At 54.1% G+C, this 14277-nt stretch overlaps 1 protein-coding gene and 1 long non-coding RNA gene across 2 annotated transcripts in view; both read left to right on the top strand.

Moving 5' to 3' along the window:
- The first annotated feature begins 304 nt into the window (after positions 1-304).
- On the top strand, positions 305-7467 carry OSR1 (odd-skipped related transcription factor 1). The gene is made up of 3 exons (XM_058682596.1): positions 305-598; positions 5062-5761; positions 6539-7467. Exons 2-3 carry the CDS (start codon positions 5094-5096, stop codon positions 6672-6674), a joined length of 804 nt encoding a protein of 267 aa, XP_058538579.1. The 5' UTR covers positions 305-598; positions 5062-5093; the 3' UTR covers positions 6675-7467.
- Positions 7468-9549: 2082 nt separating this feature from the next.
- LOC131484413 (uncharacterized) overlaps positions 9550-14277 on the top strand; it is a 66631-nt gene continuing 61903 nt past the window's right edge. Inside the window, exon 1 of the long non-coding RNA XR_009248233.1 lies at positions 9550-11973. This is a non-coding gene — a long non-coding RNA (uncharacterized LOC131484413). The remainder of the gene's footprint in view (positions 11974-14277) is intronic.

The following is a 14277-nucleotide window of genomic DNA, read 5'->3' as shown; positions in this document are numbered from 1 at the left end:
CCTGCTCTCCTCTGCTTGAGGTTGTTTCCTTTAGCACTCCAGGGATGCCACCGTGAGCCTAACAATGCAAAAGGGGTCGCACAGGACCGAAAAGCAGGGGACGCAGGTCCGGGGAGGCCGTGGCAAAGCGACGCCGCTGCCAAAGCCGGCTGCCCGGGTCAGCAAAACTTTGTCTCTCAGTGCGCAGGCGCAGGGCAGGGTTGGGGGACAGGCAAGGGAGGGGAGGAATCCTGAAGCAAGGGGAGGCGGGAGGGAGAAGGAGGGAGGGAGGGAGGAGGGTGGTGGATTAAAATAAGTAGGCGGCTCGGTGCTAAGGGATGAGTGAGTCGGAGCTCGGTCTCTCCCCAGCAAGTTCTCAGCCGCTCCCGGTTCAGACCCAACCAGGGAGCTGCGAGCGGGGCTCACTGTCCTCCGGGGGGCAGGGCTCCGGGCCAGTGGAGCGCTCCCGCGCGTCGGGCGCTCGGAGTCCCCGCAGCCGGAGAGGGGCCAGGACTCAAGAGCTCCGGGGGTGCCTGTGGAATCCAGCGCCTCTGGCTTCCCGGGTCCCCCGCAGCGGAGCCCCAGAGACTCCCTCAGCCCGGGACCGCCGCGGAACAAGGTAACTGCAGCCCTGGGCGCCCCTGCTCGGCGAGGGGAATGCGGGCAGCGCTCCCGGGTCCCCTGTCACAGCGCGGCGGGTGTCTCCTCTCTCTGTGTCCCAGAAGGAAGCTCCTCCTGCCAAACGGAGGCTGCAGGACCTTAGTGAAAGTGAGAGCAGCTGCAGCCCAGGGTGGTTGGGGGTGCTGGCTCAGGGACTTCCCGAGCGGGGTCTTTCGGCCTCTGACCTCCGGGGAAGGAGGGGGCGGGCCTCCAGCACTGGCCCTCGCGCTGCCAGGCTCCCAGGAATCCGCGGCGAGATGCCCGCGGACTTCGGGAGTCAGCCTGTGGGCCCCCCTCTAAGAAACCGAAGAAACTTCAGCGGGCAGAAACTTTCCCGAAACGCGCGCCTAGCACAGTTTGACCTACTTTAGCTGACGAAGAAGGAAGAGAGAATGGATGGATGGCCACGGCCGCAGCCGACGGCGCCAGGGACAGGTGCATGCCCCAGCCGGGTCGCGCTTTTCGTGCAAGTTTGTTATTTTGCGTAGTTGCGCTCGGGTATCCGGCCGGCTGGACCCGGAGCGCAGGGCCGCGTGCCTGACCCCGCCTCGCACTTCTGCTCTGACTTCGGGGTGTTCTCAATAGGATGATTGCTCTGTGTAGTCAGGGCCTGGGGAGTTAACCTGCGACTGTCTCGGTTCAGGGAAGAGTGCAGGGGGTCGCGAGCACTCTTTCCCAATTGGAGACTCGCACGCCCAAGTAGCAGAAACGCTGTGGGTGCCGTGAATGTCTCCGGCTTGGGACTTATAAGGCGAGGATTCGTTTCCTCCCCCTGACTGTCCCTTAACTCAGCCTTCAGGAGAGAAGGGGGAAGCCCGAGGAGAGAGGGAAAGAGGTGAGGGGCTGCCTGCGGAACTACTTTCTTTCCCGACATGTCTAGGTTCAGAAGAACGAAAACCCACATCCAGTCCTTTTTCAACAGCTCGAGCAGTAGCGGGATGGGCTCTCAGAGGGTAAAGTAGCTGCGAGGGTTTCTTTGTTGCCACAATTTGGTAAATTTCAACCGGGCTGGCTTTTGGGAACAGAAACCACGTGCAAAGCAAGTTGGTCTCCCAGGCTCATGGCGTCCTAGAGAAGACAAGGGCTGACAGGGACAGGGGGCGACCAGTGGGTGGATGTTTTATCCGAGGCTCCTCGAAGTAATTGCGGTTTCATTAAGACTGGGGAACAGACCGCTAAGGACTCAGCGGGCGTTTAAATGCCGCGGGACGGCCGCCTAGCCGAAGGGTTCGTTCGCTCTCGTTCGTTGGGAGAATTCAACAGAAGTATCCGGTGGTGGTTAGTCCTCCCACCAGGGGCCTGGACGCCTGTCACCACGCGTGTTGGGGATTCGATGTCAAGGATGATTTTCTGGGGCTGCTGCTGGGCTCCTTCAGGCGAAAGCTCGTGGAGCTCGCTCCGTCCTCATTAATGCAAGCAGTTAACTCGCTCACGCTCAATTAGCCCCGAATAAACCACTTTAATAGACTCTGCACACTTCATTAATGCCCGGCATAGGGCTGGCTGCAGACCTGGAATTGGCGCTCGACCGCGCGAGGGAAGGAGCGCCTGCACTGCGCGGGGGACCCAGGATTGGAAGCGCGAATTGCTTTTGCTGCCTGTAGTCGGGATCTTTACCCGCACCTCCCAGATCTCGAGGCTCAAGCTCCTTGCCAAGCGGATGCCTGGCCCGGGGAGAGGTGTTTGCCCTCGCGTTTAAAAATCTAAAACGTTCACACAAGGGCCCCCCGGGTCAGGGCAACGGGACTCCGAGGGGCTGGGAGTTCGTTCATCCTCTCCGGCTGGAGAGGCGAGTGTGAGACTGTGTTTTTCTCTTAGTTGACCGCCTGAAACCGGATCGTGCATTTGGCCCATTCTTGGTACTAGTGTAAGGAGCCACGTTTCGAACGAATTTCGTCCCCGGGAAAGTCGTTGGCGAGAGCTTGGGGAGCCCTGGCCTCGGATTGCGGCAGAAAATAAGAAACTGGCCGTGATGCTGAAGAAAATAAATTGAGTGTTGGGGGACACAAGATCGGGCAGATAGCCCGGAAAGGTTGGCTCCCAAGAGTAGTGATGGCTGCAAAAGCCCCCTCCCCCTATGGAGCCCCAGGTCTTCTCGGCTCCTGAGGGTAGGCAGGGTAGGCGAGGAGAGGCCAGGTTAGTACCCGACGTTGGTGGGTTCCCCACCGGGGCACAGGCAGGGCTCGGGTCGTTTTGCAGTCCAGAGTCTCACCGTCACCGCCGCTCTCTTGGCCGGCAGATAGGCCGAGCACCTAGAGAAGCAAGCGGGCGTGCTGGTGGCCCCGGCGGCCCCAGGGAGCCGGAAATAAGGATCTGATTTCCAGCGCCAGGAGGGGAAAAAGAGGTGACAGCAAATCAAAGAGCGCTCACCTCACCTAATCACCTAAGTCTGGGCCAACATTTTAAGTTGGTGAGAGCCCTCTTTCTCCCTCCTCTCTCCTTCCCCTGCTTTCTCTCTGCCCCAATTCGTATTTTGCTTCGCGGGGTGTTAGCGCTCTAGGATGATCTCGGCGCTCTGGGATCACCGGACCACCAGTGATCCAAGCCGCAGGGAAAACTGGTAGGGAGGCCCTCTGCTACTGAGGCGCGGGTCCTTAGGCGCCAGGCTGAGTTAATTGCTGCCTTAACACTGGGTTTTTGCTGGGTTGCTAATGTAACCTGCAGTGGGAACATCTCTGCAGGCTTTCAGTGTTTTGCACCTTCCACCCCCTGCAGAACCTCTTTCTCCGCGGGCCTACTATTCAGCCAGTGACTTCTCTGACAGCTTCCAAGGGAAAGGGTTTCTGCATCGAGATTGTCCATACTCCTTCCTGAAAGGGCAGGGCTATCTCCCGTGAGAAGCTTTGCTGCAGTGAAATGCTGCCGAGTCCGACTGGGCCTTGTGGCCTTGGGCTGAGGGTAAGCCAGCCTAGGGGAACTGTCTGGGTGGTGTCAGCGTCCAGCAGTGGGAAGGAGCGGTACCGTGGCCTGCACAACCCAGGAAGGGGGGCTTACTGAAGGTTAGAGGAGCAATCTGAGGAAGAGAAGAGGGGAAATGGGGGTAAGGGAAAAGTGGGCAGCAGGGGATTGAGACAGGCAAAGAACCAAGCACCCTGTTCCCTCAGTGACTTCTCGAGTAGCCCTCAGCTCAGAGCTGAGAGAGTTCACCACTTGAGCCTCACAAGCCACCCCCCCCCCCACCATGTACTTTCTACTTTTCCTTCTCCATGTTTTTGCCTCCATTGGACAGACTGACTTAAGAGTGTCTGGGAGGCTTGGAGATGAAAGGTCTCTCTGCAGAACCCAGACTTGTCCACGGAGGCTGGAGATCCTGACCAAGGAGGCCAGGAGATGCTAGACTGCTGGTCACTTCAGCTTCCTGGCCTTGCAGTTGGAGGGCACAGAAAGCATAGAAGCTGATTGTATTGGCCTCAATACTGTAGCCCATAGGCATACCCACCTACCCAGGTGTCACTGCGCACACAAATATCCGAGAGCCCAGAGACACTGCACCCTGTTTGATGGAGTAGGGAGGGCACCGAAGCCCCCTTGTGTGTACCTGCAGATATTTGACTGAATTCGTAAATGAAGGCGGGTATCATCACCTTCAAAGGCAATTAATTCCCAGGGGCTCAGGTAAGAAGTCAGCCCAAAAGCAGCCGCAGAGGGTGGTGTCAAGAGGGCTCATTAATAGTGAGGCAGAGAAGCAAATTTGAGGTCAAAGTTGAGAGCTTTGAGGAGAAAGATGACATGGCTTCTAGAAGCCAGACTGAAGATCAGCTAAGTAGAGCTAAATGCAGAGGAGCTGGGAGATGTACAGATCTGTGTGTGTTTGTATGTGTGCTGTTTCCCTGGAGGCCCTGTGTGGGTTCCATGCAATCCCATGTGTGCGTGTGTGTGCGCGCGCACGCACATGTGAACATGTTCACGCCAGCATTTTGTTTAGCAGCACAACACTGATCATCTCAGTTTATCTTGCCACCTTGTTGTCATCTCTGCTTCAGAACATGTGAATCTGTGTTTATCTGTCATTGTGCATTTCTGTTTATCTGCACATGAACATGTAAATGTGCTTCCAAGTTCCTGTTCTCTTCGCCGGAGAGTGAAATTCTGTGTTGACTCAGGCTTGCGTGGATGTAAATTTCCACACACCAGTCTCCCCCAGCTTCTGCCTCCACTGTAGGCCCTCATTTAAGTTGGTTGCATTGCATAGGATTTGTTTCCTGCTGGTTTCTGTAGCAAGTTGTGTGTCTCTGCCATGGCCATTTGGAGGGAGCCCTTGCATCAGAGAAGTTTCCATTTTCTCTCTGAGGGCAGTGGGTTCCCTCAGTGGGGTCTCAGACTCCCAGCGTCTGCCCTGGGCCACAGAGAGGGTGTGGCTGAGCTGGAATTCCTCTGAACTTCTCTTTTTCTCTCCCTTCTTTTCTCTTCTTTTTTTTGCAGATTGCGATTGAGAACCCACTGCAGCTACCGCAATGGGCAGCAAAACCTTGCCAGCGCCAGTGCCCATTCATCCATCCCTGCAGCTCACCAACTACTCCTTCCTTCAGGCAGTAAATGGCCTGCCCACGGTGCCCTCGGACCACCTGCCTAATCTGTACGGTTTCAGCGCACTGCACGCTGTGCACCTGCACCAGTGGACGCTGGGCTACCCTGCCATGCACTTGCCGCGCTCCTCGTTCTCCAAAGTCCCGGGCGCCGTGTCCAGCCTCGTGGACACACGCTTCCAACTGCCCGCCTTTCCCTGGTTTCCTCACGTAATCCAGCCTAAGCCTGAGATCACCGTTGGAGGCAGTGGCCCCTCTGTGCTCAAGACCAAGCCACGCTTTGATTTTGCCAACCTGGCCTTAGCTGCCACACAAGAAGATCCATCCAAGCTTGGCCGGGGGGAAGGTCCTGGCTCCCCCACTGGTGGGCTGGGTGCCCTCCTGGATGTAACCAAGCTGTCCCCCGAAAAGAAGCCCACGAGGGGACGCCTGCCTTCCAAGACTAAGAAGGAGTTCGTCTGCAAGTTCTGTGGCCGCCACTTCACTAAGTCCTACAACCTCCTTATCCATGAGCGGACGCACACCGATGAGCGGCCCTACACGTGTGACATCTGCCACAAAGCCTTCCGGAGGCAAGACCACCTACGGGACCACAGGTACGGCGTGTGCCCCCCTCCCCCAAAGCTGTCTGTCACTGTCCTCACCATCCTCCTCCCTAATGAGGTGGTTCTTGAGCCCCACTTCGGCTCTCCAGGCCTCCCAGTTTCTGGGAATTCTCTAACATCGCAAAGGAAGCCATACTAGGCTTAGGCATAGGTTCTTGGAGGATGGGTGGAGAGAGCTTGGGGAGAATAAGTCAGGTCTCCATGAGCATCAGACAGGCATGCCAGCCTTCTCATCCCTTCCTTCACCTGTGCATCTGCAAGTGCTGTTCAGTCCAAGTTTCTGCGGTGACAGGCAGGGGGACCCGTGACGCATGTGACCGCCCAGCACTTGAAATGTGCAACTAGTGTGACTGCGAAATTAACTTTTTAGTTTTACTTACTTTTCATGTTAATAACCACATGTGGCTAGTGGCTGCCCACTTGGACAGCACAGCTCCAGCAAATTGTCCTCCCTGCCCCTGGGTCCCCTCATTCACCTTTATTGTTAACCCAGACCTTATAAGGAGACAGTGCTTGCCCCTCCTGGGGAAGGCAGGGGTGGGCCTAGCTGGACCCATTGATGTATCAGATGGGTCAGATATTGCCTGCCAGTTTCCTTCACCTCCCTACTCTATTCACAAACTTAGAATTTTGCCCACTCCACGTTAGGTTCCCCCCCCCCCCACTTTCTTTTGAGGGCAAGCGCCTGGTTGCAGTGGGAGGGGATCTTAGATAACTGTTTATAACATTACATCATTTTGCAAAGATTAATTCTGTTTTTGCTTCCAGATACATTCACTCCAAAGAGAAGCCTTTCAAGTGTCAAGAGTGTGGGAAAGGATTCTGCCAGTCCAGGACTCTCGCTGTCCACAAGACGCTACACTCACAGGTGAAGGAGCTCAAAACCTCCAAGATCAAATGCTAAAAGAGCCTCCAGGTCACCAGGACCCTGGGTTACGATACCCCCTCCTCCAGAGGGACCAGAAGCCGAAGGCGACTCTGGCGGGCAGCGGGAGGGGCTCCCGGGACCTTCCCCTATCCCAGACTTGTCCCTTGGGTCCCGGGCGCACGCGGAACTCGAGAGCCCCGCCCGGAGCCGTGACCCCAGCCGCCAGGGCGGCTCCCCCAGGACGCGGCTAAAGTCTTGGCCAAAAGGCGGTACTCACGTGGCGGAAGGGAAACTGCATTTAAAAAAAGAACGAAAGCTCCGCGGAGCCGCAGCGGCGCCTCTCCCAGAAGTATTACTTTTTCTATTGTTATTTTATACGTTTACTTTATTATTTTTTTCTTTGACCATATAAGCTTGTAACTCTGCCTGCGGAGAGAGAGGGGAGAGGGAAGGAAGTTCTGTGCGTTTGCAGAGTCCACCCCCTCCTCCCGTCCCCATCCCCACCCCGGGAGCCTGCAAAAGTGTAATCCGTGTATCTGCTTCTGCCGCCGGGCCCTGGGACCGCGGGGCCAAGGAGCGCCCCCTCCCTGCTCCGCAGCCGGTCGGCCGTGGGCCCTCGGACTCGGATGGCGGGGCGGGGGCCTTGAGCCCTGCGGCTGCAGCGGGCCCGGCCTCCGGCTCCCCTGTTCCGCCGTCCCGTCACCACGAGAGAGCAGCCGGCTAGGAGCAGGGCATTGTATTGCGATTGGCACTTTATGCTGACCATCGGTAACGGACATTTATCACTGGAGTTTTTTAAAATATGAAATAAACGGTTATTTTACAGGCATTGCAGGATGGGTATTCTCCCTCCCAAACAGGACACTGGGAGGCTTCTTTCCTTCAGAGGAGCAGGATTCCCTGCCCGCTCCAACCTGTCCCGCTTCCGGAAACCCGGCCTTCTTGGGGTGATAGGGTTGAGATGGGTGGAGAAGCCTCCTCTCTCCCTGTGTTGGTCTACCCCGGCCCCATGTTTATTTTCGTACTTTACTCCTCCACTTCGGTCTTTAGGGTCTCAGTGTCCCCACCCCTCACCTCCACGGGGCTGGTAGTTTACAAGGAAACCCAGCCTGCAGCCACTACTTCGGCCTTAAAAAAAATCACAACGTCTCCGGGTGCCAAGGTCGCTTAAGATCCACTAAGGGAACAGAATGTCACCCACCTCTCCAACCAAAGGCTTTCCTACTGGCCTCCAGCATCTGCTTTGGTGGTGGTGGTGGTGGTGGTGGTGGGGTGCCTTCACGTATAGCCTCAGGACCAGTACTGTGCCCAGGGCCCCAATACCCCGTTGCAAATGCACAATCATCGCTGCTTCCCCAAAGCCCCAAACCTACAACCCTCCCTCCGTTAGGATCCCCCCGACACAATTCTCTGGCTGGGTCTCATCCCCTGCCCGGAGTACGGCTCCACGCCCAAAGATTCCCTACAGTTTTTAAAGCCTCGTCAGGAATGGCGGGGGCGGGCGCCCTGGGAGGCCCGGGAAGTTTAGGAGGGGAAATCTGAGTCCTCCCTCCACAAGTTGAACCTTCCCCGGGGCGTCTAGTTTTCCCACAATTAGAGGCCAGGCCGCCGGGGGCTCTCCTTCTTGGGGCGGGGCGGGGCTCCCCCAGCTCCAGTGTCCTGACCGCAGGGCGGCGCAGGCGGTAGCGCCCGAGGCCTTTCCCAAGCCGAGCGCTCGGCCTCTCGGGCTTCTGAGCCTGGAGCTCAGCGGCCGCGAAGAACGATGGGCCGAGCTTCCCTGCAACGGGGACCCAAGGTCCCAGCCTCCGGCAGAGCCCTGCGGCCTGAGAAAGGAAGCCCAGGCCATAAGAGTTAAAACGCTCTAGACTTTCACTGAACCATCGTCACCTCCTCTGGGCATACCCGCCCCCGCCCCCCTTGTGGGCTTGAACTCCGCGGTTCCGGGGCCCAACGTGTCCCGGTGGCCTTGGCTGGGCCTGCGCTGAGAGCCCTGCCCTCCGCGTTCGGAGCCACGCTGCCCCCTGCTGGACAGGCCTGGAGGGGCGGGTCAGGACTGGGGCACCTCAGTGCGTCCTGCTGAGGACTCGGCAGAACTTTCTGCCGCAGCCCCTGTCCACCACCCCTGTGGATATCTGGTCTTGCGCTCAAAAACTTCTTGATCGGTTCCACGGCCCACTGCGAATGAGGACCGTGGGCTGCCGGGTCTTGACCGGACTGAGGGATCTCCGCTAGTCCGGCAAGATCACAGCCCTTCTTCTGCAGCTTCATAAGGATGCGACCCGGGACAGACCAGAATCTGGATCCCAGAGAACTGTGATCTCTGGGCGCAGAGAGGGAGAGAGAGTTAATCAGTGGGTTTTGGACTTGGCTTTAGCCCAGCCAGTGCAGTCCGTAGTATGGTCTGCACTTGGCCATGGCTTACGTGAGGGTCCATGGCAGGCCCACATCGTTTCTGTCATTAGCCCCAGGAGGTCGGGAGACGTGGTTGTTCCAAGACGACAGTGCCTGAGTACATACACCTGTCACAGAGAGCTTTGAGCACCCCTGAGGATCTGACGGAGCGCCTCGTTCAGTTCCTCTGCTCTTTCTGGGGTCCCATCTTTCCTGAGGATTTACTACTGCTGCGCCCCGCTCCGCCCCCGCCCAACGCACTCCACCCCAAGTTAGCCACCTCCCACTCCTCCAGAACAACAAGAGTCTCTGCAGTTAGCCCCTCCCCAAAGACCTCCTGAAAGCTGTGAAATGGGGGAGGTTCGCAGGCGAGTTTTTCCATTCTGGCCCGCGCCACCTCTGGTAACCTGAATCCCCGTCCTTCCATCCTAGACCCTGCAACTGACTTTCGATAATATCACGTGTAGAAGAATGGATTCCCAGCACAGGGTTTATAGAGGGGGGCTGGGAGTGGGGCAGGGTACTGCCCAAAGACCTTCACCACTCACAATGCCATTGCCTTGCCTTGCTCTACTATGGTTCTATCATCCTGATGGACCCAGAAGCCACTTCTCAGCATAGCTCGCTGTCTATACTGTGACAGTGATTGTTCATACGCTATGTAGTAACAACACAGCAAATGGAAGGGCAAGTGGGAGGGCAATCTGGGGATTCTGGCCACAAGACATCACACAGGCCACCTTTCCTAGCAACGTGGTTGGGGGACAGTTTCCAGCTCCTACTCTGTGGGACGCAAGAAAAGGCAATGAGAATGCCGGAAATGCTTGGGTTTTATTGCCTACCCACTCTGCAAAGGGGACACTCCCCCATTCCCGCTACACGCCTAGAAGATCCCATCCTTATCCGACCCCAGTCTTCAGACTTTAAGCTTTTGTGGTCTCAGGTGCCCAGCTTTCGGGAGTGAAGGAGGCGAGAGGAGAGTTCAGCGGGAGTCCTTCCCTAAGCTGCTAGGCCATCTGTTTCTCTGAGGGGCAAGGGAGCGGGGCTACTCGGCTGGATCTCTTTGCTGAACAGGTAGAAGGCGCGAGAAACCCTTAAGGCAGCCTGGAGCTTCCAGGTGCTCTGGGAGGAGATCGGTACACCGTGGAGAAAGAAAAGCTCGCAGGGGTTTCTTCCCAAGAAGAGGTTCAGGTTCCACCCCCTTCTTCTGAAATGTAGCCAGGGGTCTGGGGCGTACAATGGGCCGTTTTTTCCTCAGACCTCTTGGCCGCGGGAGTCAGGGCTAGTATAGGGTTGTGGGGAAAAGAAGAGATGCGGTGGGCTGGTCTAGGGCTCCTAGATACAACCTCAGTTCCAAGAATGTGGGACCTGTGATAACATACCCAACCCCACCCCTGGAATCTTGGTGTCTCGAGAGCTGGCTCAAAGGAATCCCAGCCCACCTTCCAAGGCACTAAGGCGCTGTAACGTCACATTTGCCTCTGGCAAGATACGCCCGGGCTCCGCCAGGTCTACCTATCTCATTTATGCAGTGTTATGACGTCACATGTGGGCTGTGATACTACGGCTCCCACATTTTTCGGCCCCGCCCTGCAAACCCTTCCAGAAACGCGCCGAGAATTCGTTCATCTCCATCAACAGGATCCACAGACCCCAAGAGTTGGTCTGGGGTCCAACGCCCCGCAGCGTCCCCCTCTGGAATCTGGTGGCTTCGGATAAACCTCTCCGCTGGTAGCTTTCCAGTGCACCAGCTGCTGCGAGATATCCGCCCCGCCCACGTTACCCGGTCCTACCCCCCGCCTCCATCACTGCGCACGCTCTGCGCGCAGGCGCAGAGTGAACTCATCCCGCGGAACATTAGGCGCTGGAGCTCACGGTCCCGCGGCTGTGGCGGGCGGTGGCGGGCGGTGGCGGGCGGTCGCTGCCGGTCGCTGCCGACTTCCGTGTCCCGCTTTCAGGCTTAACGAACGTGGGGTACTACTGGCATAGCGGGCGCTTCCCGCTATGGGCGTTTGTGAGCACTAGAGATGCTGAAGCCGAAGAGGGCAGCTCTGGGTTCATGCGAGCTGGAGGCCCTTGGAGTCCCTGTGGCACCCCGAATCCAGCACTGCCATGGTCCGACGGAGGTCCCTGGGATTGGAGCCGGCAGGGATGGTGCGGCCAGGCCCTGCACTAGATCCGGTGTGGCCCTAGTCCTTTCAAACTGGGTCTTTGAGACAGAGGTCTTGGCTTCCAGACCAGCGGAGCTCTTGGAGGCACAGACTTGGCCACCCACCCTACCCATTCCGCCTGGCTTTCTAGAGGGCCAGTTCAAGAGCCAGACTGATGGCTGGGTCCAGTTTGCTCATGTTTCAGATGAAAAAATTCACTATGGACTGAGATAGGAGAAAGGGGGCAAACCTCATGTCAGTGGCAGAGGAAGATTTAGAAGCCTTGTTTCCTTTGAGGCAAGGGACCTGAAGACCCAGTCGTTAACTTTTCCTGCCACTTACAAGCTTTGGCCAAGTCCCTGAATTTCTCTGAGCCTGGCCTTTCTTCCTTTAATGGGGATAATACTCTTCACACCTACCTCATTCAGTTGGTGTAGAGGTCAAAATCATACATCTTTTCTCAATCATTTATTCACTACTCAAACCAAAACCGGGCCCTAATGTGTTGCAGAACAACTTTGGCATTTATGAAGCACCATGCAAAGCATTCAAAATGATTCCCTCAGCATCCTAAAGCTCCCAAGCTGCCTTATTCCTAAGAGAATCTTCCCATCTTCACTTTCTCATCACCCAAAGATTCTGAAAAGGGATGGAGGAAGGATATCACCTGGACGGGTGGTCATGAAACTTCTAGAAAACTTGGATGAAGCCTTCTTTAAACTGCATGGAGATGGATAAATCAGTTCACAGATTATTGTTGTATTTGGTTGAGAGAGGAAGGTGGGTGACAAAATGTAAGTGCCCTACCTACCATTCCTTTGTGGCATATACGTAGGAAGAAAGAGACAACTTGAGGCAGACTGAGGTGTGGGGCAGGGCAGGGGGCTGTATATGTGGTAGGTGTGACTGAATAGGTGGGAGGGGGTCTCTGACTTTACAAACACACCCAACTACAATATTCTTTGGATTTTTGCTTTCTCTGATAGTTATACAATGCTATTACATGGACATATCTTCAAGAATGTTCCTTTTACCCAGTCACCTGAGCCCTGGCCCTCTGCTACCAACCACTCTTGGCCATTTTTCTTAGCCAGTGCTAGTTCTAGCCCCAGCTATCAGAAAACAGAAGGGCTCAGAAAACTGGGATGGATGGGTGAATGGACTAGGTTTTGTTTCTTATTTCTAAACATGGAGATGGCTCTTAGCAGTTCAGCCGTCTCTGGGGAGGTATAGGCATAATTTATTTTCAATGTTTGGTTTGATTGGACTCTTGCTCATGGGATAAGATAAGGAGTTTTGTCATAACAAGGCAGGGATGGGTTGTTTTTTGTCACTGGTAGGAGTGGGTAACACTGGAGACTGTAGGTAGATGGAACTTTACAGGGGCCATGGAAGAAAGCTACAGGAGATGGGGCAGGAATGGCTAGATTCTTCACTTCTCAAAGAACCAGAGAGGGAAAACAAGCCTCCAGAGAATTTAGGCCTTGCTTTAAATAATGAGATTTACTTGGGGGGGGTTGGTTCACTTCTTATTAACCTGTGTCAAGAGCTGAACATTTTGTGCAGAATTCAGAATATTCTTAATATCTCAAAGCTTATATAACTAAGAACCAGAGCAGGTGTGGTGCTACGGCTGTCCAGAACAGTCTCTATTATGGTGGTGTTATCAGGAAGACCAGCCAAGGCTGAACTATTTGAGCAGACCCATTCTAAGGTGGGTGGCATGGCTCAAAGAGTTCTTGTTAACCGTTACATAGATCTGGGCACCATAGATGTAGCTTCTAAATCTTTTATCTTCTATATTCCTTTTTATTTTTCAGTTTCTTTGTCTATTAATTCCTAACTTGGGTACTTTAGTGTGTTAAAAACTCCCACCACAATGGTAGAATGTTGTTGTTGTTTTTTTTTAGTATATATATATATATATATATATATATATATATATATATATATAACATATTCAGATTTGTCTCTCCTTGACAATTAGCAGGACCCATGGGAGCCTCCTCAGTGTGGCTGTGGGGACCGTGGCATTGGCTGGGGTTTTACCACTATGGGAAAAGTGGGAGGCATTGCTAGGGCTTCTCCAGGCAGGAAGCCAGGCAAGGTTTTGTTCCTGGCAAATGATGTTTTATTTTAATTATCATAAGTATGTATTTAACTGGGCCGGGGAGTATAGGGAGTGCTGGAGGAGGGCGCTGGGCTGTGATATGTTTCCTCAGCTTTCTCTCCCCCCATATATTAATTTAAACACTTCAGGCCTATGGCACAATAGAAATTTATAGGGAACACTCAATTATCCACCACCTAAATTCCACAGTTAACATTTTACTATGCTTTATCACATATCCTTCCACTCCACCCCTCCAACTTTTTTAAAATGAAAATTTTATAAACATACAGAATAATTGCAAGAATGGACAGAGAACACTTTCATACTTTCTTTATAGAGTCAACAGCTGATAATGTTTTATTATATTTCTCTCTTGCTGTCTTTCTCCCTGAACCATTTGCAAGTTAGTTTCAGACTTCATTATATGTTAACCTTCAATAATTCAGCACACATATTTTAGGAATAAGGGCGTTACTCTTTTACCATAACATTATTATCAATAATAATTTTGCCTGGTGTCATCAAATGTCCCATCTACATTATAGTTTCCCCAAATTTTCCCACCTTTTGATTTTTTTAAGGTTATTTAATTATTTTGAAAGAGAGTGAGAACAGGGGAGGGGCAGAGAAAGAGGGGGACTGAGAGAATCCCAAGCAGGCTCTGTGCTGTCAGCACAGATACTGACTCAGGACTTGATCCCATGAACTGTGAGATCAAATCCTGAGCCAAAATTAAGAGTCAGGCTCTTAACCTCCTTAGCGACCCAGGCACCCCCCATTTTTTGAATTTTTAAAAATCAAAATCCAAAGTTTTTCACATTGCGTTTATGTCTTATCCTCTTTTAACCTAGAACAGTTCTGGGTTTTGTGTGTTTTTTTTCAGTTTAAAAAAAAATTAAAAAAATTTTATTTTTAGGTTTATTTATTTTGAGAGAGAGAGAGAGCACATGAGAGAGGAGAGGCAGAGAGAGAGAGGGAGAGAGAG

The sequence above is a fragment of the Neofelis nebulosa genome, chromosome 9 (genome assembly GCF_028018385.1).
Source record: "Neofelis nebulosa isolate mNeoNeb1 chromosome 9, mNeoNeb1.pri, whole genome shotgun sequence".
Taxonomy (NCBI): Eukaryota; Metazoa; Chordata; class Mammalia; order Carnivora; family Felidae; genus Neofelis; species Neofelis nebulosa.
Note: the sequence above shows the minus strand (reverse complement) of the source record. Positions and strands in the feature narration are given on the sequence as shown.